This window comes from Thunnus maccoyii, chromosome 11 (assembly GCF_910596095.1).
Source record: "Thunnus maccoyii chromosome 11, fThuMac1.1, whole genome shotgun sequence".
Taxonomy (NCBI): domain Eukaryota; kingdom Metazoa; phylum Chordata; class Actinopteri; order Scombriformes; family Scombridae; genus Thunnus; species Thunnus maccoyii.
The window spans coordinates 23222792-23246469 of record NC_056543.1 but is presented as its reverse complement, the minus strand read 5'-3'; the positions used below and the strand labels follow the sequence as shown (position 1 = coordinate 23246469).

Sequence of the window (23678 nt, the reverse complement as noted above, 5' to 3'; positions counted from 1 at the left end):
GTTAGTGTTTTACTGTATGTTCAGTTTTGTGGTAGTGTTACCCTAACTGTTTCATTTTCACATATGTAATATAGCTGCTTAAAGGTAAGACGAGGCAGACTTCCTTTTTTTAAAACAGGATAAAACAGGATAAGGTACAGTTTGAGGTTAAAGGTCGACCCCAGACTAAGCCCATAACTCTCACTGCTGTCAATAGATACATACTGAGAGGATTTCAGTTGTTGCTCCTCAGCTCCTCGACCAACCTGACACTTAAGAACTATATTTTTGTTTGAGTGGGTGGTTGTATGGTAGCGTCTTTGTGTGGGATTTCTTGAAAATAGCCATAATAGTCTGTAAGTATCTGCTTTCCAGATCGTAGAAACTTGTCTGAGGTGAAGCAGTTGTTGAACTGGCATCTCCCAAAAAATTCCAACTAAAATTCAGGTTAAAATTCATTATATTCCTCTTAATATCTGCACGTATTAATGCATTTCTCCTTGCTGTTGATTCTGTAGCCTTTGTCGCCTTCTCTCTGTCCACGTTTCCTCCGCACTAAGCGCCCTCCCTTCCCAGTGTTGCTCCAGTAACTTCTTGGCGAGCTCCTCTAAAAGGCTTAGAGTGAACAGGATTAGAGAGTATTAAAAAATCCGCCTCTCTCCAAGAGCCATCTGCCTATCTACCTGAGCCAGGAGCTGTCTTTTCAGCACCATGGGACACACCTCTCTTCAGCTACGGAGGAAAGCAGGAAAACAGTATGTGGTTGTACCGTCAAATGATTTCTGTACGGGGTTTCTGTCGTTCTTCTGCACCTGGAGAATTCTAAACTATGCAAACTTGTAAGACGCTGTTTATGTTGCTGTCACATGACTTGAGAGGAAGTACATGTCCACTCGATCCTTTTCCAAGTCTAAGGATTTAAACACAGTCACGGATTTAACATGTGCATCATATCTTGGAGATGTGTTTTCTATTCTGTTGTATTTAGTTTTGTGGTCATATTTTTGGACATAAGGGCAGGTATGTATCAATAGTTAACCTTTACGTTTCTTACTCAGTTCTTATATGAAGTATGGTCAGCCTAAAGTGTTTTTTGTGGTACCACAGATGCAACAGTGGAAGGATCCTCAATGGGTTACCTAGGTCTGCCTTATAGTGAAGAGCCTGTGGTGTTTCCACGCATCGTTCATGTATCTGATGTCAAGGTATCTCATGAAGGCCATGTGGCTCGACGGAAACGGAACATCCTTTTCCCAAGTGGAGTCAAACTGTGTGCACAAGACACAGCTCAGCAGGTGGTTGCAACCCATCTGAGCTACTTTCATCTTAGAGGTAAGACATCACTGTAGATGAAAATCCATGCTGTTGTCATTGGATCGGAGAAGGGGTTGGGACACAAACAACCTTCTGTTGATTGTTGACTGGAGGTTGTTCCCAACATGGTTTCCAATCTCAGTCCCTTCCATTCCCCTCACAATACTTCTACCTGTGCTGGGAATGAACTGTCCAATAGGGAAGGGTGTTAACCATTGTAGCAAGAAGCCACATGGGTCAATTAGAAGAATGTCAGTTGACATCTGAGTCGATACTTGTTGCAATTAGGCCTCATGAGATTTACATTCAAGCCAACAGATAAGATACATTTGCTTCCTTACAAGGTCAGTTAACCCAAATTTCAAAAACATTTTCTCACTTACCCCAATGATATCTGGCCATGAAGGTCTCTTGGTATATGCCCTTAAACCTCTGGTGACACCAAAGTATACAGGGTCAATAGAAGCTCATTTGCGCTGCTCAAAGCATTGAAAAAATACTTTTAAAAACAGCAATGTGTCTTTCCAGAGACAATATCCTGTGTAGAGTTTTCATAGGAACTATTTCCTCGGTAGTTCCAAGTAGTAGTTCCAAAGAAACAATGTCTGGATTAGCCGCATTAAGTTTTCAAAATTTCATTTTCTAATACTTTTTGAACCACAAACAATTTCCCTCACTTCCATAGTAGGGGATGACCTGGGTGCATGAAACCAAAACTATCAGCATGTAAAATAGCAAAAGGGGTAAGAGATTCTGTGTGTGTATGGATGTGATTTGAGGTGAATTGACGCCTCAAGAAACAGATACAAGGAGGGCTGCAGATGGCTAGGAATTGAAGATCTAATGTGCAGAATAGATGGTTGGATCTCCTCTTGATAGAGAAATCTGTAATGTGTGTGACAGAATGGACAGAGATCAAGGTGTGTTTCCTGTCATTGACCTCCTGGGCAGCCAGACTCAGAGAAAGACATGCTATCTGGTGCCAAGATGTTGAGGTTTGTTATGTAAGCTTTTTTTTGGTACAATTTGGAGGTGACCACTGGTGTTTAAGGCCTCACAGACAGTGCTGATTAGTGAAGAAGATTGGAGCATATGTCTGTGCACTGGGTTGACTCAGGAAAGGGAGTTATGTCATGAAGTAAACAGTAGATTTGGGCCCCAGTTTCTTTGGAGATTCTCTGGGCTACTTATACCTAGTTTTGTAAAAGGTCTATTATGTTTCAGTGAATTAGAGATTGTAACATTCCCCTGCTAATGAGCCAGCAGAGTGGGTCTTTGTAGCCGAGATCCAAGATTAAATTTGTGCAACAGTCTGTGTAGTTGTTGACGATAACAGACCTCATGAAAAGTAACCTGGAAAACATTTATGTAGATGTTATATAGAGCTCTGTAAGTTTGCATTAAGTGGATGACATCTCTTCCTGATCTGACCAGTGTGCCAGGAGACCATATGGGAGGCTTTCAAGATCTTCTGGGACCGCCTCCCAGAGCAAGAAGAGTACCAAAGCTGGATGAACCAGTGCCAGGAGGGAAAAGTCAATGCACAAGATATTGGCACCTATTTTAGCCAATCAGAGGAGCATGAGGCTCTGGTTAAAAAGGTTAGTGGATAACCAGTGACTTGAAAAAAGTGACTAAAGACTTTGATAACCGACTCTGCAGGTGACTGATACTGTGGTTAACATTTTCTTTTTCATTTCCAGAGACTGTCACGGCCAGGTTTGAAAAGGTAAAATAAACAATCCTTCTCTTTCACATCATTTCAATCATACATTTCTGATCTCATCATTAAGTCTGTGTCACGTGTCATTCTTCCCACCATCCGTAGTGAGCCCACGGGGTCCTGGCAACATATGTGCAGGTAAGGTTGTCAGGACTCTTCAACCTTACCTGCCCTTACCTACCTTACACATGACTTCAGATGTCTCATGTTCATTTGATTGCTTTTCTTTTTTTCCTGTTTTGTTTGTGTTTCTTAGACTTGGATGCTATTGTCCAAGCTCTGTTGTGTATTTGCTTTCCCTCGGTGGCATTATTTTATCTTTTTATTATTTTCAACAAATCCCTTGAAAAGGCCAAAACTAACAAATGAATTCTTGCTTGCTTTAATCCTGCTAACAAGTTTTGTCTGCATAGCCACAGCCTGAAACAGCTTATGCTTTTGTGCTATTGTTGTCCGTAAGTACATAATGTGCTGTTGCATATTCCTTCATCACTATTGCCAGTGTTGTTTATTCCTCTCAGAAGTGTAAACACTGAACCGTGTCTTTGAGTCTTTGAGTCTTTGAGTATGCCCATTGACTTCTGCCCAACGTAAAGCTGCTCTCTAGAAATTGAAAATGGAGTTGTTTGAAAATAAACTTCACACTCAATTAAATTATGGGGTATGTCCCTTAATGCAACCATATGGCTCTTTTATGTGTTGATACAGTGTGACACAAACAATGACACAGGGCTGTAAGGGCATCCTGGCTGACACGTAGCAGAATAAATCCATTGTTGGTTTTGGTCACTTCAGAGGATTTGCTGATAAAAAATAAAAAGATTAAAAAAAACAACCCAGCCTTACTCTTTAAAACCGAGCTCTTATCTCTAGTCAGCGTGCTGTTTATTCTTTTAGTTTTTAATGATTTGGTAAAGTGACATCACTTTTGTTGTTTCACAGCACTCCAACACCAGATACAACGGAAGCTGCACAGGCTCCTGAGCTAGGTCAGTGTCACTCCTGACAACACTGCTGAAGGTCACTGTCAGCTGCAGTACAGTGATGTGTATATATATATATATATATATATATATATATATATATATATATATATATACCCTTCTATATCTGCACCTATGCACAAGTATTGCTTTTTCTGTATCAGGCTGTTATCTAGCCGTGTGGTTTCATGTACATATATCTTCTGTATTCTTGGTTGCTAACTTTTTATGCAATATTTTCTGTACTTGAGTGAGTTTGGCTTTAGGCCAGTTCAGACTGAGATTTAGAAAGCAGTCAGGGTCCGGACAGTCTAATCCATACATTCAGCCATTAGGAATCATGGCATTTAGAGATTTAAGATCACATCCACTTGAAATAAACAAACAATCCCTTTTTTGTACCTGAACTGAAACACCCAGAAGACAAAGATGATGGAGAAGAAGAGGAGGAGGAAGCAGTCGTCAATGTCCCAGAGGTGGAGGAGAGTCCAGTGAGTGTACACACACACACCTTAAATGTTTACAGGTTGGGATTTATATATTTTTTACATTCACTTTTAATAACAATGTGACTATATCTCCCATGTCACAGCTGGACAATGACATCGCCATGCAGCCTCCCACCCCCACTGTGCTGGAGCAGGTGGTGGAGCTGAGCATCCTCCTGACTGGACAGATGTACAGTGACGACCTCGACAATCCAGCCAGCCTCCAGTACCAAACACTTAGCAGACAGCTTGCTGAAAAGGTTCGCTTCTTTTTCTGTACCTGGCTCATTCTCCTTTATGACTCCCCTTAGTGCTACTGTATTTTAGTGCTGCCTGGAACCGCTGTATCTCCCGGTTTATGATCTGTGAGGATGCATTGTTAGTTTTAATAACATGCACTTTAAAAGCAGCAATAGTGAAACACAAAGTGTTCGGCAGGGGTTCAGAAAACACACAGATTTTATGGTACACATTTGGTTTTGGTGAAATAACAATGTGCTGAAAATACAGCTTTACAATGTTCTTGGGAATGGATCAACTTTAGTGTATGAATGCACACATACTCACCTTTGGAAGCTACTTCACTAGTTTTACAGGTACTTGGAAAATTCATTAAATTTGTCCAAGGACTCTTTTATTTGGCAGTCAGCTTGACACACAAATTTAGTGGGCACGCATACATGCACATACCTTGTAAATATCATCATGAATAAAATTTGGTGCATTTTCATGAGTGTGTTTGCACACACTTGATTTTTTGTCTTTGTACGTCCTTGTGATTAATGTGTTTTCAAAGGAATATATTTCTCTTAATTGCTAAACCGTTTTGTATTCTCTGTGGAGATCTCTGCATACTGTGAGATATAGACCAACACAAACATTGCATGCACACAAGCTCATGTGCCTTGAAGAGATTAAAAGCCTGTGTGGAGAAAGTGTAGGGGAGAACAGGGACTGAAAACTCCGAGGTAGTCAACAAGTGTAGAGAAGGAGGGATTAGAGAGGAGACAATAGACCCTGGAGACCTTTTTTGTATCCTCCTTCTCTGATGGATTAAATAAACTGGGTCAGTGAGTCTGCAGAACAGTGTATGTATTGTTTGTGCACAGAAGTCCTTGTAGACTCATAAAAATAATTTCTTGCGAGTTGACCATGATGCAGTAGCCTGCCTCCCAAGGATAAAGATCTGGGCCACTGCGCAAAAGACCCGAAACCTTTCAACTGCTTTTAACTAAATTTGTCCCGTTGGAATAATAAATCCGATTTATTTTTCCAAACAAGTTCACTGTAACCTCTCAAAATATGAAACAAACTTGAGCTGCGGCTTGTTTTATTAGACCTGATCATCTTTATCTCTGCAGATAGAGGATGCGCTGGTGGGGCTTCCTGGATTTAAGAGTGTGTCTGTGCTGGACTTCAGGTCAGTGTTATTGTTATTTATCTGGACAAATGAACTGTCCACACATTAAACCTACCTGAACTTGTAGCATTAACAACATTTCAGGTCTCTGCAGAGGTTTAACTGCTTCCCCTTGTTTCCTGCAGGCCCCAGAAGGATGCCCAAGGGTGAGTCATCTATACAGGCTGTTGTAGTTTGACCTTGACTAGTTCTTGAAAGCATAGCTGTTGTGCTCCCCATCCAGTCTTGTATTTAAGCCCAAAGATCCCTATCAACCATTCCTTAGCCAGAGCTGGGTGAGTGTGAGTGGTCACCTTCATCATACACTGTGTGTTTACCTGTGAGCGTAGGCACGTGTTAAGGTGTGCCACTAGTTGCCTGTGTTAATGGTCTTAGTGCGGTCACTCACCTGTTAAGTGGGATCAGGATGGGTCCAACCAAGTGAGCAGGTGCTCTTATATAGAGACGATTATCGGGGCTTTATGACCTCACCAATCAGCCTCTGGTTGAGGGATGGAGAGAAGGGTGGACAGATATTATGTGTATGGGAGGAGCGAAGGTGAGAAAGAGCAGAGGAGATGAATTAGAAAAGACAGGGAAACGTAGGCGGAGAAGTAGGTATTGCTGTGCCATTTTCTCTTGCTACTCTATTTACGGTGGTGGAAAAAGTATCTAGACCCTTAACTTAAGTATGGAGCAATACCACAGTGTAAAAATACTCTATTACAAGTAAAAAGCACAATATTTCCCTCTAAATGGGAAGTAAAAACTGTAATTAAAGTACAACAATCTCAAAATTGTAAATGCATTTAGTAAAATTCCTCTGTTGAAAACTAAAAGTAAAGAGATTTTAGACGTCCAGATTTTCTTAAATTTAATCGTTAACTCTACTTTGTATGTCTTATGGCCATAATTCTGCAAACATATAAACATTAAGCACACAGAAAAATATTTGCACCTTCCCACAGTGATGTTGTGCAGATTTTGGGGATTTCGGGACACATCAGGAGAAGATTTCATCTGCCGGAGTGTGAAACTAAAGAGGGAAAAATTGGATCTTCTTTTAAATGGGTCTAACTGAGGACCGGCACGTGCTCAGCTGTCTGCCAGAAATTCAGCAAACTAGGTCAGAGTGGGGGGCTCCCAGTAGTCAAATGAAGGCTGATAGATAGCTTTTTTCCATGACCTGGAATGTCTTGTGAGGTTTCCATGTTTATTATGATGATATTGATCATTCTGCTGACTCGGGCGCATTTGGCCTATACAGTGGTGCTGTGCATTCCAAGCTGGTGTAAATCACTCGAGTCATCAGTCATCTGTGAACGCTCTACAACTCTTTTAACAGGTTTGACATTAAATCAAGCTAATGCTTGAGCGATTTCCATCCTCTTAGAGAACTGCTCTCTCATCCAGGAGACCTTTTTATTTCTACTAATTGTAAATGTGTGTAGAAACTGAATGTCAAATGGTGCTCAGGTACAGACTGGGAAAATGCCTCAGCAAGTTTGCATTAGAAAAAATAACAAGAAATATCTCTTGTTGCTTAACAACTTCTATCATGGTGTCCTTTGGCAAGGCATTTCAGTAATTTTGTTGCTCTGGTGTTGCTGCTCAAGCAGAGGACGTGGATAGAAAAAGATCCATCTGGAATCAATACCAGTATATGAATAAAATTTAGATTAAAAGTTCATTCTTGACCTTGGAAACTGTAGTTTCAGTAGACAAAACAATCTCACTTACTTTATGGCCAGATGTGGGAAGATGTAAATATATTCTTTGGTGTACTTAAACTGTTTGCACAATTATGGCCTTATGGAAATACAAATATTTTCTGATAACTATATGTATCCCTATAGGGCAAACATGCAAAATTACATAAAAAATAACCAATTCATTGTTTTTATTGTTTATCACATTTAACTGTCTCTCTTTTTCAAACTGTTCACATATGTGAAACAAAACCCCTAAAAAACATTTGTTGTTTTTAGTTTCAATTCACTTGGCATCATAAATTGAACAATAACACAATATACTTTTTATCACAATACAAGTCTAACAAAAGTCAATACATGATCATATTAAAATTATTGCCCAGTCCTGAGGCTATTCTGTGTGTTGACTGGATGACATATGTGTATCTCCAGGTTGGATGGCGTTGTGGTGGACTATGCGGTCACAGTGGTGGTGGATGGTGCGGGGGTGAGCAATGATCAACTGGACTACTTGACCTTGCAGTCTAACCGGGTGGAGAACTCGTACCGTGAGGTCAAGGAACTACCTACAGTGGTCTACACACTCAGCGAGTTTAAAAACTTTGTCACTGAAGCCCTGCATAACGACGAGCTGGAGGAGAGCGGTATGACGATGGCCTGTGCACTATAACAGAACACACATGCTACCATTATTGCTATGTATCTAATTGGCAAACCTCCAAATGTCATATCAAATAGAGACACTGTAGACCCAGCACTTAACACACGCTACACCACTTGAGAAAACATTCCAGGGTTTTAATAGTCTCATCTGTTTCTTATTTGTCGGCTCTTTCTGTCAAAGAGGACAGAGACATATTTAGCAGAAATTTCAGCTCAAAAGTGGGCCATTTTTAATGAACAAATAACAGAGTCATCAGTTATAGGAACGGTGTGTTTACTCTGTGCTGCGGTTAAATCCTTGTCATTAAATGGTCTGCGAAATAGACCTCAGCAAAAAAGACTTGAAATCCAGAGAGTCCAGGTTTTTTTTGCCTTACTTAAGTCCTTTATTTTGGCTTTCAGCCAGCAGGTCTTACAGTTAACTCTTAATTCACAGCCACACACACACACACTCTCAGATGCACACACACACTGTAGGGAGATCTAAACCACTGCTCCTGTCAGTAAGTAGGTTAGCTGCTTCCTGTGTTTGGCCCGAAGCCTTCTCCAGAAATTGAAGGATGTGCCTATATCTCCTCCTCCTGTGAGATTTCTCCCTGACCATGTTTTTGATAGAAAGCGTGTCATTAGTTTACTGTGTTAGCAAGCTCCTCTTGAGATGGATGCCACCTGATGCTCACATCAGTTATGGGCCGAGACGTGTGAAATGATGGTTAAACACTTTCATATGGCTGACATGTGTGGCTGGGAACTTAAAGGCGCAGCTTGGCTTTGTTATTCAGCTTTGGGGGTGATGCAGTAATAGCCTTGGCCCACGGCGTCTGATGTTCTCTCCAGATTTTAGCACTGATTTGTAGCTATTTACCCCTAAAAGTAGTGCTGTCAGAATGAAGGCTGTCAGTGCCGGGAAGGTAAAAGTATTCTGTAGACTCTGGCAGGCAGGATTATTTAAACTATTTGGCACATTTACCTTTTGTGTGTCAGTTTGTATTAATATTTGTTTTTACCACTGGTTCCACAGTGTCTGAGATCCCCGTGTCTGTTGATGCTGCAGACGGAGCCATGGTGAGTAACAAGTTACCTCCACAACTATCTCTCTCCAGGCTATTCAGCTGCTTCCAGCTGCCCCACAAAGTTGATATGTCACTTTTGTTTATGGAAGCTGACGCTTGGAGTTTTACGGATGTTGAGATAACCTGTAACTGGCTTGTGATGTTATCCAGACCACACCAGTGCAGGTAGGGGATGAGCTCACCAGCAAGGATGAACTGCAGCTTTGAAGATTAGTTTGGCTCTTGCTCTAATAATCCACTGCTATTCTGGGGCAAGGGTTACAGTGCACCACGCCACAGCAGGTGGTGTGGTGCACTGTAAGGAGAGACGGCACATATGAGTTCATTCAGACAAGTAATACCATCTAAAGTCTGTCTTTATTTGTGCTGTCTTGTGGTTGAGTGCACCCTTTGATGGTAATCAGAGTCTGGGTTGCACTAAATGTGTCTGCTCGTTCACTTTATAGCTCAGCACCCTAAGTGATTAATTTGACTCATTATGTGAATTGGGAGAGTTTGGCAAAGTCCTCATCAGGAATTGATTTACAGGCGAGAGCAAAGAGCTACTGTGCCACCGAAGCACTTTACTGCTCTGGTTTGGATTTGGAACATTTTAGATTCAGCTGCTGGTTTTTGAGTTGGTATCAGAAGTGTAAGGCCAGAAGTGTGCCCCGGAGACAATTGTAAAACGTAAAATTAATACATTGCTATATATAAAAAAAGATATATTATAAATGAAAGAATTAATTTTGTATTTAAATGATTTATTAATGAACTCTAAGTTAAAAAATACTAATAAATAATTCCATGTCCTTATTCTGTCTTTAAAGAGCAACACCCTCTGAAAATCTTGTTTTTGCTGACCTCTTTTAACTTCTCATTTTGCTGCAGTGATGTAGAAATGTACTCTGTGTTGTGTCAGTACACTGTGACATCACAGCTGGGTGTGGTTACAGGTGTAAGAGGGCGCACTTTAAAACATATTCAGCAGTGATGCTTGAAACCTTCAACCAAAGTGGTCAGTGAAACAGCTTTTTAGCCTGTCATTAAGTTAGTCTTTTAATGATGAATTAATCATTGAAATTTAAAACCGAATGGAAATGGAATTGCAAAAGGCTTTTTGATACTTTTTGTTATTCCGTTTTCGTATGTGTCTGCCTATAAGAACAAGATATACTGTATACATAAAGAAATATAAGGAAATTACACACAAGCACACTCTAGGCTCCATATTGAAGGAGAAGTTGTACCAAAGTGGTCTCGTGCCGAAAGTTTTAGATAATGAAGTGTGTTTGTGATGCAGGTGAATGTTGCTGATGAGCCACCAGAGGTCTTGATCCTGGAGGAGGACACAGAGGACAAAGATGAATTCCTGCCTGAGCTATCTGAAAGCAACATAGAGACGACAACAGAAAGTGATATCATTGTTCTGGAGGAGAGTGCTGTTATACCTGCTGCTCCTGTCTTGACCACTGATGCACCTGAAGCTGGCAGTGAGTGTTTATCCTGAACGCACACACACACAGCATACTATATAAAAACTTCCTACTGCTTTAATTTTAACTAATTACTTCTTAGGAAAGGAATGGGTGATTTTCTGTATCTCCCAGTTCTCAGTTTGTTGAACTCAAATTTCAAAAATGAGTTTGTCTGGTTTGTTAGATAGATATATCACTGGAAAGAGGTAGCCAATTTCTAAGAAGGGGGGCCAGCTGGCACACTGACTTTCCTTTGTCTTTGTTTTTTCAGGCATTGAGGAGGAGGGTCTGTTGCTGGAGGACATTGTGCAGACTCCTGCTGTAGAGGACCCCCCACCAGAGGAGCTCCCAGCTGAGCTCCCCCCAGCTGAGCTGCCAGAGGGTGTCACACTGCCTGAACCACCGGTGGAACCAGAGGCCTCTGGTTCAGGCACAGGTGACCTGGATGACATACTTCCGTCGTCTGCATCCACAGCTGCAGAGGAAGAAACTGCTCTTGAGGAGACTGCTTCAGAAGATGTGTTGATAACAGAAGATGTCAGCATAGATGCAGGGGACATGTCAGAAGAGGAAACAGCGGAGGTCGAGGTTGCAGCAGTGGGAGAGGAGCCTGCTGCTGAAGACGTGGCAGCTCCGGAAGAGGAGCACCTTGATGAGGTTGTTGTTAGTGAGGCAGAGATTCCAGAGGAACTTGAGATCTCCACAATTTCAACTGAGACTGCAGAAGAAGAAGACCTGCCTGTGCTACTCCCAGCCCCTGATGCTGTAGATGTAGCAAGTGAAGCATCAGAGCAAGAGGCAGCAGAAACTGCTCTGCCTCCTGTTAGCGAAGACTCAGTGGAGTCAGCAGAAGACTCAAACCTCACAGATGTTCTACCTGCAGATGAGGAGGTTAACCTGGAACAGCCTGAGGAAGACGCAGCCATCAATGTGGTTTTGTCCGATCCTGAGGAACCTGTGTCTGAAGAGGGTGGCATGAAGGCACCGACAGAGAGTGAGGGACAAGAGGTGAAGGAGGAGACTGCATCTGAAGCTCCAGCTGTAGTGGAAGAGGGTCCGGAAGCTCCAGAGATCTCGACTGAGGATCTTACAGAGGATGAGATCTTAATGGTCAGCAAGGATGAACCTGAACCATCAGTTACAGATTCTCTGAGTCCTGTCCAACCAACTGCCCTGTCTCCAGAGATGGAGTCACCTTTCACCTATATATCTGATGTTTACCCTGCCTCTGATGGGCAACCTGACATCATCATTCCTTCAATGGTGGAGGTAAAGCAAAAGAATGAAACAGGATTTAATGTTTATGTCGTAAAAAAATATCACTGAATACACAATTTTAGGTTTTAAAATAGAAGAATCACATGTTGCTTTTCCTTTTTAATGTTTAAAGTCTAACTGAAATTTGACTTGTCCTCACTTTTGTGTAATGAAATATGAACTAAATTGACACTGCTATTGTGTATGATGTTTCACTTTTCAAAAGAGGATAAAACTGACATTTAAGGGCTGGCGTTGCTAGGAAATGCGCTGTCAACCTTCTCTATGTACCGGAGCATGTCATACATCTATAGCTCACAAACGTTGATACAAGTTGTTACTTGTACATACCAACTTCTTTTAATTTTAGTTCAACTGTAACTTTATAGTAATTTAAAACAGATCTATAAGTCAAAGTAAACATTGTTGTAGCTCACTCTGAGGTAAAAAAGTCTAATTTCAAAACTCATCCACTATTTTTATCCTACAGATACAGACCCCTAATGACGGTTTGGATGATGCCTCCCTTGAAGACCAGGGCTTTGAAGTGGTGAATTATGGTTTTGGTTTGGTCAACCACACAGAGGAGGGCAGCACCGGATTCCCGATTGGTGTGGCACATGGCACAGACCAGGCCAGTATTGCCATGCCTGTAAATCCTGGTCGAGCACTGATGGTGTTCTTCAGCCTGAGGGTGACCAACATGATGTTCTCAGATGATCTCTTTAACAAGAGTTCCCCAGAGTACAAAGCTTTGGAGCAACGCTTCCTAGAACTGGTAAGCATCTCATATTTTACTTGTGGTTATCATTATTCCCGCTGTTGTGTCAACGCCTCTGGTTTTTAACATCACATTATACATTCATCAATCTTTTCCCAGCTTGTGCCCTACCTACAGTCCAACCTGAGTAACTTTCAGAACCTGGAGATCCTGAACTTCAGGAATGGGAGCATTGTGGTCAACAGCCGGATGAAATTTGGCAAGCCTGTGCCTCGTGGTGTCACTACAACTGTCTATCTGATCCTGGAAGACTTCTGTAACACAGCCTACCAGACCATGAACTTGGCCATCGACAAGTACTCGCTGGATGTTGAGTCAGGTAGGCGCTCACTAAAGTAAAGTGTTGCATCTGTAGTGTAATCATGACTTATACCAGATGTTTCTTAATGGGTGTAATATCAGAACATTGGTAAAATAACTGCAGTAAATCACTCTGGAAAAATGGGTTTGACTTTGAAAGGATCTGGCAAAGCAAGTATTGAATCCCTGTTGTGACACGTCTTGGTCTGAAGATGCGATGCAGCCATGTTGACAAATCATTAACCACACTGATGGAGTGATTACAGTGTGCTGCTCTGGTGTTACACAGTGTGTGTATTATATTGCTTTCATTTTTTTATATATATGGCTCAATTATGGACCCAGCATGACATTTCCTAACCACATTTATTAATTTCCTCATGTGGTCAGGGCTACTGTGTGAGATCATCAGTCAGCTCGTAATGGGCCTGTCATGATATCAGTGAATTATGCTTGTGTTTACAGTCATAATCTGTTTAAGTCACAGCCAGCGCTCAATGCTGGATCCCAGCACGCAGAAACGCAGATGCTCCGTTAGAAAGTGAGGAAGAATGGTATTTATATGTGTCTGTTTCAGTTTCAACAAAAAAAAATTAGTAGGGTTTTTTTAAATATCTGAACTATTACAGACTATAACAGAGGGAAACAGCTAGCCTGTCACTGTCTGTAGGTAACAAAATCTGCCTACCAACACTAATAAAGCTCATCAACTAACATGGTATCTCAACACATCAACTATTATATTGTTTGTTTAATCCGCTGGGCTGTAGAGGTGCTAGTAGGTGAAATTGTTACCTTTTATACAGAGCTAGGCTAGCTGTTTCCACCTGTTTCTAGTCTTTGTGCTAAGCTAAGCTAACTGGCTGCCGGCTGTTTCCTTACAAAGACGAGAGTGGTATTCATCTTATCTAACTTTTAGCAAAAAAGAGAATAAGCATGTTTCCCAAGATGTCAAACTATTCCTTTAGGTCTGTATTTCCTGTTTTTTTGAAATGATATTTATCATTTTGGAATAACATTTTTATGCATATTGATAATTCTAGACATTTTGATAAAACAGAGGTGAAGGAATTCACTCATCACTTTTAAATGCTTAATCACCACAAGCATATAAAATCCTGTAGGGCTCCAATTAACAATTATTTTCATTACTGATTAATTGACTGATTATTTTCTCACTTATTCGATTAATTGTTTTGTCTATAAAATATTAGAAACTTGTGAAAATGCCCATTATTATTTCACAAGAGTCAATGTTTATGTCTTTTAAATGACTTATTTTGTCCAAACAACAATCCAAAACCCCAAAATATTCAGTTTACTATCATGTATGACAAAGAAAAGCATTGAACTATAACATTTGAGAAGCTAAAACCAACAAACTTTTAGCATATTTGCTAAAAAAATGACAAATTGTTCGATTATCAAAATAGTCGCCAATTAATTTTCTCTCGATTGACTAATCGATTAATTGACTAATCTAAAAACCTGTAATCAACCCACTTTTTCTGCTAATACCACTACACACATACACATAATAACACTCTTATGGTTCTTTAATTTCCAGGAGACCAGGCAGACCCCTGTAAGTTCCAGGCGTGCAACGAGTACGCAGAGTGTAAGGTGAACAAGTGGTCGGGGGAGGCAGAGTGTGTCTGTAACGCTGGCTACTTCAGCGTGGACGGCTTGCCCTGTCAGAGTATCTGTGAGCTGCAGACTGACTTTTGCCTCAATGACGGCAAGTGTGACATCATCCCAGGCCAGGGAGCCATCTGCAGGTGGGTGGGGATTAGGGGGAAATGATCTGCCTGTGCGGTCAAGAGTGAGTTTGCAGGTTTGTGAGGCTAATGCTGCGTATCAGAGCACTGAGAACTGCTTTTCCAAATCCGCTTCATGCAGCAGGCAGAATCCTTCCTGCTAGTTTTGAATTTGGTCTGTTTGGCTGCGTTTTGATCATGTAGAGAAAAGACACAAAGCAGTCCAAACATGTCAACCTCTTACTTTGGAGGTAAGAGTAGTTCCCGTTGTGTTCTGGCCTGATGAAATATAATCATAACCAACTAAACTAAATAAAATTTAAAAAAAAACCAAACTAATTAGTTGGCTGCTAACACTAATTAACCATCTTCAAACATTTATTTTTTGGCTTAGATTAAGATTTTTTTTAAATAAATTTGGCATGTTAACAGTTTGAGTCTGCACTCAAACATTTGGCAGTTTACTATGTTAATTTAATTGCCCCCTCTGGCATTTAATTTACTGTATATGCATCAAAACAATGAGTACCATTTGGGGAGGCATAATTGCAAAGATTTGATTAGTATTATGATCCATTTTCTAACTCCAGGATGCATATTATCACATTTTTGTTTAGTGAAATATTGTTTTTAAACCAGCTATTGGAACGCTCTGGATCTTTTCTTTTTCCACACTTTCTGGTAATTATCTAAAAAATGTTTAAGGATTACTTGTAAACAATTTTAATGCATGCATTGGTGTTCCTGGTGTCTGTGCATATATTTCTATGTCTTAACAGACATTTGCACTTGTGTTGTTTTGTACTTAAGCATGAATATATGCGAGTAAGATGACAACACTCCAAATCAGGGACATGTCTGGTGGTTCTTCTGAGAATGTTATATGTGGTGTGCTTTAACCAGAATGATTATGAACAGACACATAGGAGATTGTGTGCCAGTGTGACCTTTGTTTTACACCACTACCACATCATAAAACATGCAGGCAGCTCCAGATGCTCTTGGATAGTTGTTTACTTCACGTCTTCCAACCAGAAGTGTTGCAGTGCTCCATGGAGACAGGATACAAACATTTCAAAAGTTAAATTCCAAAATGAGGCATTAATGATTTAATGACACATACAGAGCTTTATAATTGCAGACCTGTTATTATTTATGTCAAAATACAGACAAAGTTGCGGATGCAGTCGTGCTTTTTTTACATTCTTAAATGATTTCAGAAAAAACAAACAAACAGAACAGTGAATAATATTTTCCGAAACATTTTGTTCTCCTGCTGTTCCCTGAATGCTTAATGAATTTAAAACAGGGAACATACATCAGTCAGTGTTGTTCACTTTTTTGTCATTGCACCTGAGTGGGAATGATTTCATGACAAATTTCCATTGTCGTCACAGATGTCGTGTTGGGGAGAACTGGTGGTACAGAGGAGAGCACTGTGAGGAGTACGTGTCCGAGCCGCTGGTGGTCGGTATAGCGATTGCCTCTGTGGCTGGATTCCTATTGGTGGCTTCTGGTGTGATCTTCTTCCTCGCCCGGACGTTACGTGATCAGTATGACAAGGATGAGTCAGAGGACCCCATTCGGTGAGGGATTCTGATTGGAGAAGCATATGAGTACATTATAATGTGAGGGATGGAGGGCATATTTGCGACTTTTCATGTCTGCCATACTGTCATAAGAGTTTATTGGCATGTTTATATGCCATATACTATATATTCTTCATTATCGCTGTGTCTCTCCATAGTACTTAGGTTTTATATGTTTATCAGTGAGTGACACAGTGGTGAATAATAAGGAGAACAAATATGTTCTCAACAAAGAAATTGTGCTGACATAAAAACTTCCTTCTTTGACCTCTAATAATCTTTACCAACTTTTCCAAGTTACAGAACTTCCGTATTTTAAATTCAAGTGGAGATCCTAAATATTTTCATAGACACCAAATACATCAGGCAGAATTTCGAGTGGGATACATATTAAATTAAGACTGTGAATGTTTCTATTTCATGTCAAATTGCATCCTAAAAACTCTTGGTTTTGGCTTTGGCCTTTGGGTTTGCATACAGCTACAATGAAGTGACGAATATGTAACCCTGTCATTGACAGAAATGTGATACTGACAAAATTTAAGGGAAAAAAAATCAACTTATAGGGTTAATACATCATATATGCATATAACCTACATAAAGCTGCTAAGTAAGATGAACAGTATACGATGAATAAACCTGTAAGATTTCTACCAGCCTGCAAAAGCTGTTAACTCTGTTCCTGCTTATGAACAAACTGCACTTTTCAGTTTGATAGTTAACAGAGATGCTTACATTTAGTGAGTTTGAAGACTTTCTCTCCTCCACGTGATCGGCTTTGGATTAAAGGAGTCTGGTTACTTTCTTAAGCGGACTGAGTGAGTTGAGACATCCCATGACTGTATCCTCTTTAGTCAGCCAAAAATTATCCACTGCACCATCCTTTATTCCTCTTAACTCTCTGAAGTGTGGCCACCCCCTCTCCTTCTGCCTGGGTGTCTCATTCCTCCTGTCCTCCTTTGCCCCTTCGCACAAAGTATCTGTCCTCCATCCATCATGGTGTATGTTTGTGCTTGTCTGGCATGACTCCCAGAGCAGCCTGCGGAGAAAAACTGTGTTAACCTCAGCCAATTAACTGATCAGATATGCTGCTGATCTGTTTCCAAAAAGCCTTAAACACCTAACACAATAGGCTTTCTGACAGTCTGGAGTCCAACTCATGCATAAATGAAAGGAATTATCCAAGGTTAACAAAGGTTAATCAATGCTCAAGTCTTGCTCACTGCAGCTCAATTGTCTTTTTTGGCCTGCTAGACAACTTGTTTATCATCCTGCATCTACATTGTGATCATTTTCTTTCTGCAGGCGAGCAGAGAGTCTCCCATCTCTAGAGAGGGCAACCAAGTACAACCCCATGTATGAGAGTGAGGCCACCACAGGCTACAGCCACTACTACCGCCGCTATCCTGAGGCTCCTGTTTATAGCAGTGCCAGCGCTGAAGCCTCTACTGACTTTAGCAGCGAGGAGATACGACACATTTATGAGAACAGTGAACTGACCAAGGAGGTGTGTATGTGTGCCACTATTCATTGGTATAATTCAGGATTTTTAGCCTCATTAAGAAACCCTTTACCTTCTGTGTCTTTTAAAACTTGTATAAGCTTCTTTTTCCAGTAAAACCTAAGTGCCTGTTTGACATTTCATCAGTTGTCTCACACACAGACATTCATACAGTTGCATTACTGTTCCCACATCCAAATATTACCTGAAAAGGATTCAAATCGGAAACTGCACACATGTCTCACCAACTGGCTTTTGCACCCTCTACTCAAAAAGTTATTGTAGTTTTTTGAGTGAAATGTCACATTTTCATTGAGCCTCAGTGTGATCGTTGTACTGTTTATCTGCATGTGATGTAATGTCATGTTCCCCCTTGACTGATATGTGTTTCTGCAGGAAATCCAAGACAGGATACGCATCATTGAGCTCTACGCGAAGGACCGGCAGTTTGCAGATTTTGTGCGGCATCATCAAGCGTGAGTGCCTCTCTTGTTTCCCCCTTTTCAGACTATGACAAGATAACCACCCAGGCATGTGCCAAACAAACCGAGATACGAGGAAAAAGGGAAATGAGTTTGAGATACACGAGACTGGCAAGATTGGAGCTAAAAAAATGATATGTTTGTCAGTTAAGAGCTTGAGGAGACGAGGAGTTAAAGTCATGCCAAACCAGTGTGGAAACAGATCGTTCCTAAATCTTCACCAGCCAGGCACGGAGCTGATACAGTGAGACAGAAACCTTTACGAGACACAGACGCTCCTTTGTCTGCCAACAGTCTGGCAGTAGAAATGTGTGTGTGTGTGTGTGTGTGTGAAGGCAGTGACTGTTTTTAAGTCGTATCTGGCTGGAGCTCACTGCTCTGTGTGCCATGAAGATCCTTCATGCCAGATAGAGCTGTGTTAGTGCTTTAATGTTGTGGGTACTTGTTTGTACATGCAGTAACTGATTCATCTAGAAGCATGAAATCTAATGTGTTTGTATATTTGTGTGTGCGCTGCAGTGTCCTGGATACCCGCAGAGAGAGCTCGTCGACATAGACATGAAACTCTCCTGTGAACAACAAGGTATTTCTTCTTCATTTGAAGACTGTAGTAGTTGGTTCTGAATTTCAGTTACAATCCCCGTCAAGATCTTTGTTAAAAACACTAAGGGATACATATCGCAGCATTGCGGGGTGGCTAGGCAGATGGAGGAAGAACGACGAGGAGGTGACGTTGCCGTTTACTAGCTCAACAGATTTATTTCCTTGCCGCAGCAACAGCTAACCTGAGGTTGAGGTGTCCCTGGTAAAACAAGAAACAGGGTGGCTAACCCTCTGAACTTCTCTCATTAACTAACTAGCCATTAAGGTTTGCTGCATCTTAACTTAACAGAACCCCCTTTTCCCTCCCCAGAACTACTTCTCAGCCAATTACCCACTATGGTGGACACCTCCTTCAATAAAAGCACTGAAAAATAACAAAACAGTAACTTACACCCAGCACTACAATATGTACCCAAAGATTTATCAAAGTTAGCACAAGCTATGGACCTCTGAAAAAGAAAATCATGGCAGATATTCATAAATGGAAAGGTTTTACTTCATACATAGAATCAATTAAGTAAAATGTGTTAACAAGGGTCTGTTACCTTTTTTAATTAATGCCTATATAATATTTAATGTCTACTTTCAAATTAGAGCTTAAATTGGCAAAAAAACCCCTGAATAAATCAAAAAAGTATAATAGCTGACTGTGTAGTTTGATATTATATATGTGTAATATATATTTTTCAAAAGTTGAAACTTGCATACTGACACACTTTTTCTGCTACACAGCAATATGCCTCTGTATTACAAAAGCGTGGACTGCACTGTTAAAGATGGACTGTCATTCAGCACACTACTGTTATAATCTCAACCCACACAGTTTCCTGCGTCTGCGTCCGTCCCTGCCTGTGTGGGGCAGTGGTGTCGACTGTTCTTCCTTCTTCCTCGGTGCCTTCTCTTGATCGGGTGAGCTGGCTGTGACATCAGGGGACGTGTTTGCTGCTCACTCACTGGACGTCTCCCTTTGGGGAAAACTGGACCACATCCTGTTACTTGAAATGTTATTGGACACATAACAATCCTGTGTAGTACTTTTACTTAGTGGTGCATAATACTTTTGTTTCATCATATCCTACTTGTCCATTCTTAAATGGAAGAGCATCAAACTGTAAATATGTATATAGTTATATATTTTTATTAGCATGTTTGCTAGTTAAGATATTATTTTAACAGCTGTCTCTACTTTTTTTTGTCTCTCCAAAGCTCAAAGTGAGTCATTTCTTTAAGATGGAGACACTGAGAGAGCTGCTTTTCTTTAGTCGATGGTGCTATATTGATTTAAAATATTTTTGAAAAGTAGCGGTCTATGATGACTCATTTTACAATTTACTCTGTATATTAGAGTACTACTATACATTAAGGTGGCCAAATACAGTTGTAGTGTATGTCTTGTACGGTTCAACTCTGTAAAAGCAGCCTTTCACTGTCTGAACTATGAGTAGAAGATGATTCCAGCTAGTTTTCTCCTGGCAGGGGATTTTTCTGCCTTTTTAAGGGCTCCACCGATCAGAAACTGTGGTGTTTGTTTGTAAATGTATGGCGTGGCAGACACAAGAGAGTGAAAAAAGTGGTGATGGAGAAAGGCAGAGAGCATAAACCCGGTCCAGCTCTGGGATCCAGAAATAAGTGAAAACACGTTTCAGTGGAAAAATGCTCCGGGGCAGGCGGCCCAGGGATTTGATCAAATGGTCTGCTTTCAGATGTCATATGTAATGCAACTGAAAGAACAGGAAAAAGTAAGCTGATAAAAACATGTGCTCATTGGAAAGACAAGCTCAAGCTGCGTCTCCTGTTGAGAAACTTTAAGGTTACCAGCAACTCGTAAAAAAACAACCCCCCGCCCAAAAAAACCGTCCTGCCCTGCGACTACTTGTTTGGCCACGATCCTGCTCCTCCACCTGAAACTTTCTGACAGACTAATTCCAGTGTTTTCTTTGGTATTCTCGGACATTCCTCCATGGACTTGTTGTGCTTGACCCCTCTTGTCCCTTGAGTGGACCTTCACATCTGCAGCTGATTACAATCTGTAGGTTTCCGTTTGTTGTCGGCCAGTGTGACCGATCAGCTCTCTTAGGAGGTCAGAATCAGATAAATAGATCATGTCCTAGCTTCTTTTCTTTTCGAGGTCTACACAAGCGATAAACACTGGTGAAGCAGGCTCTTGTGACGGTGTCATGCCTTTTGCGATCAGTATGTTCAGTTTTATTTTTTACATGCATGCTTTTTTTTTGTGTCGGCATACAGTTTTTGTCAACGTCCTCCACCTGCCACCTGGACAAACGGCCAATCATCCCATACAGTGTTCTGTCCTGTAAATAACACTGAAGATATTAACAGTTGCATTGTAGCATGTAAATCATGTGTCTCAAATGTTTCAATATATGGACATATACTTTTTTTTTTTTTTTTTACTGATGACTGTGTCATTCATCATTTTAACAGTGTTACTACACCGTGCAGCTGTTTAAATTACTAATAAACAATAAAGATAAAATGTTTTCTATAAAATAGAGACTCCTGTCAGATTTGCTTTCTCTCTTGGAGTCACTGACATATTGGCTTCTTCCACTCTGCTCGCTGGGCCAGGTGTTTAGCCGCTCCCAGTTAATCCGAAAAGCAGATTATCCTCAGCACAGCAGGTATGGATTAGGCTCGTCTGTGGCCGTGACAGTTTCTAAGAGTGTGTACCAGTAATCGGCCTGTGTCACACACATATACACATGTGCCTGGAACTGGCTGTGTAATTGAATGCCTATGCAACAGTAAAAGACACTGTGTAAACATAGCATCGGCCTGGTGAAACAATACAACTGTGAACAAGCCCAAACTGACGTGTGACTGTGTTGAAAAAATTGGATCCAGCTGCCCATATTTTGTTGTTTTTAGTATTGTTCCAGAGGTTTGGATTATACTCGGTGTGGTTTGGTGAAGTCAGATATGTGTTGGTGGCCAGTTATGGTGTCATTTAATTTATTATTATAAGATCAAAATGGCCATGATGATGGAGAAATAGGGTGTGAGTGCTGTTTTGTTAAGCTGATATTATCAATTGTGATGAAAAAATGAGTATTACATTCAAAACAAATGCAAAATAGAAGTGTCTTGACTAATGGTCTCAGAGTTTTGGACCCCACTGTACATTCATTTCCTTTTGTTTGCCAAAAAGTCATTCACAGACCAAGAAATGTACAGTTATCCTACACAGACGCTGTATGTCAGTTAGACCCCAGACAGCTTTAACTCTCTGTTAGAGCTCCAATGAACAAACAGTATACAATGTCAATAATAGAAATCCAAATAAACTTATTTGGGATTAGGAACAGGTAGTGCGTAAAACGTACTGTCAGCACAGATCGTGTATGAAGATATAGAGCAGTTTAAACATCAGTATAAACAGTATACACATCCAGTATAAACATACATTGTATTAAACCATTTTTCATTGCTGGTGTCTCTCTGCTGTGAAGTAAACAGAAGTAATGTTTTTTGGACTTCTGAGACATGTCATTGGTTCAAAACTAAAAATCATGAAGTAAAAAGGTGATAAAACAATGTTAAGTATGTTTTTTGAGCTGTTAAAGAGAGTCAGGGTCTCCAGGACCCCAAAAAGACCATTAGAGAGTAACAGTATAAAGAGTCTCTTTGTGTTTTATTCTCATACATTTGCATCTTTAATTTACAATAACAACACATTTTCTTTTATATCGATGATGAATACTGATGCTGTTTTGTAATGTTTCCAACTTTGATGTCACAACTTAGTGTTTAGCTGTTTCTGATTTTTTTTTTCAACTGAACCAAAAGTTTCCCTTAAGGAATTATTAATTTAATGAATACATCTGGACATCAGTATTCTTGAGGACAGTTTTATATTCCATTTATGGGATTTTGTGGGAATTAACTGGATGGGAAATTGCAGATCTTCCAAGTGTGCAAAATTATAAAGGAGTTTATGTTTGCAAAGGAAACATAGAGATGTTTTTGTTTCTTTTAGGAAGCAAAGTGCCTGTTTCCTGTGCAACCACAAGAGGGCCATGTATCTGTTTGTTATTTAACTGAAAGCTGCATTAATCTCAACTCAATAAAATTCAGCTTTTGTATTGATTTGAAATTGACTGTAAAATATATATTACACAGCAGGCCATTGAATGCACTTTTTTAAAAAAAAGTCTAAAGACCTTTTAGAGACATTTTAACTTTGTTGTGTTTTCATAAGACAAATGTGTGTGTGTGTGAGTATTTAAGTCTCAAGTCTAGAAATGAGTCTAGTTTGGAGGAGCTCCAAGAGTGATTGGTGATGAATAAGCCTTGTGATGGATGTTACCCATGATCATAGCAACACTGTAATTAATCCTCGCTCCTTCATGAAGATAATAAGTACCATTTTGTTAGTGAACAGATCTTTTCCTGTCCTCCTTCCTCTGCTTCAACAACAGCAGGTAATTATCCTGATAAGCCTGCAGAGGTGTTATTTGATATCTCAATAAGTCTGCAGCTCATTTCCTGGTGTCCATGCAGACTCTTGTTAAGTGTCTTATAAAAGTCTGCTGATTTATGAGCAGATAAATGATGGAGTGAGCAGGAAGTGCAACCTGGGCCCTCACCAGCTGGCTG

General features: G+C 40.4%; 1 protein-coding gene across 1 annotated transcript; it reads left to right on the top strand.

The window, feature by feature from the left end:
• The first annotated feature begins 3737 nt into the window (after positions 1-3737).
• impg2a (interphotoreceptor matrix proteoglycan 2a) lies at positions 3738-21498 on the top strand. The gene is made up of 18 exons (XM_042425443.1): positions 3738-3772; positions 3959-4005; positions 4420-4490; positions 4592-4747; positions 5849-5907; positions 6033-6053; positions 8031-8242; positions 9283-9326; positions 10617-10806; positions 11063-12060; positions 12539-12826; positions 12929-13148; positions 14697-14907; positions 16284-16472; positions 17781-17982; positions 18373-18452; positions 18978-19041; positions 19885-21498. The coding sequence occupies exons 1-17, from the start codon at positions 3738-3740 to the stop codon at positions 19012-19014; spliced, it is 3060 nt and encodes a 1019-aa protein (XP_042281377.1). The 3' UTR covers positions 19015-19041; positions 19885-21498.
• The last annotated feature ends 2180 nt before the right edge of the window (positions 21499-23678 follow it).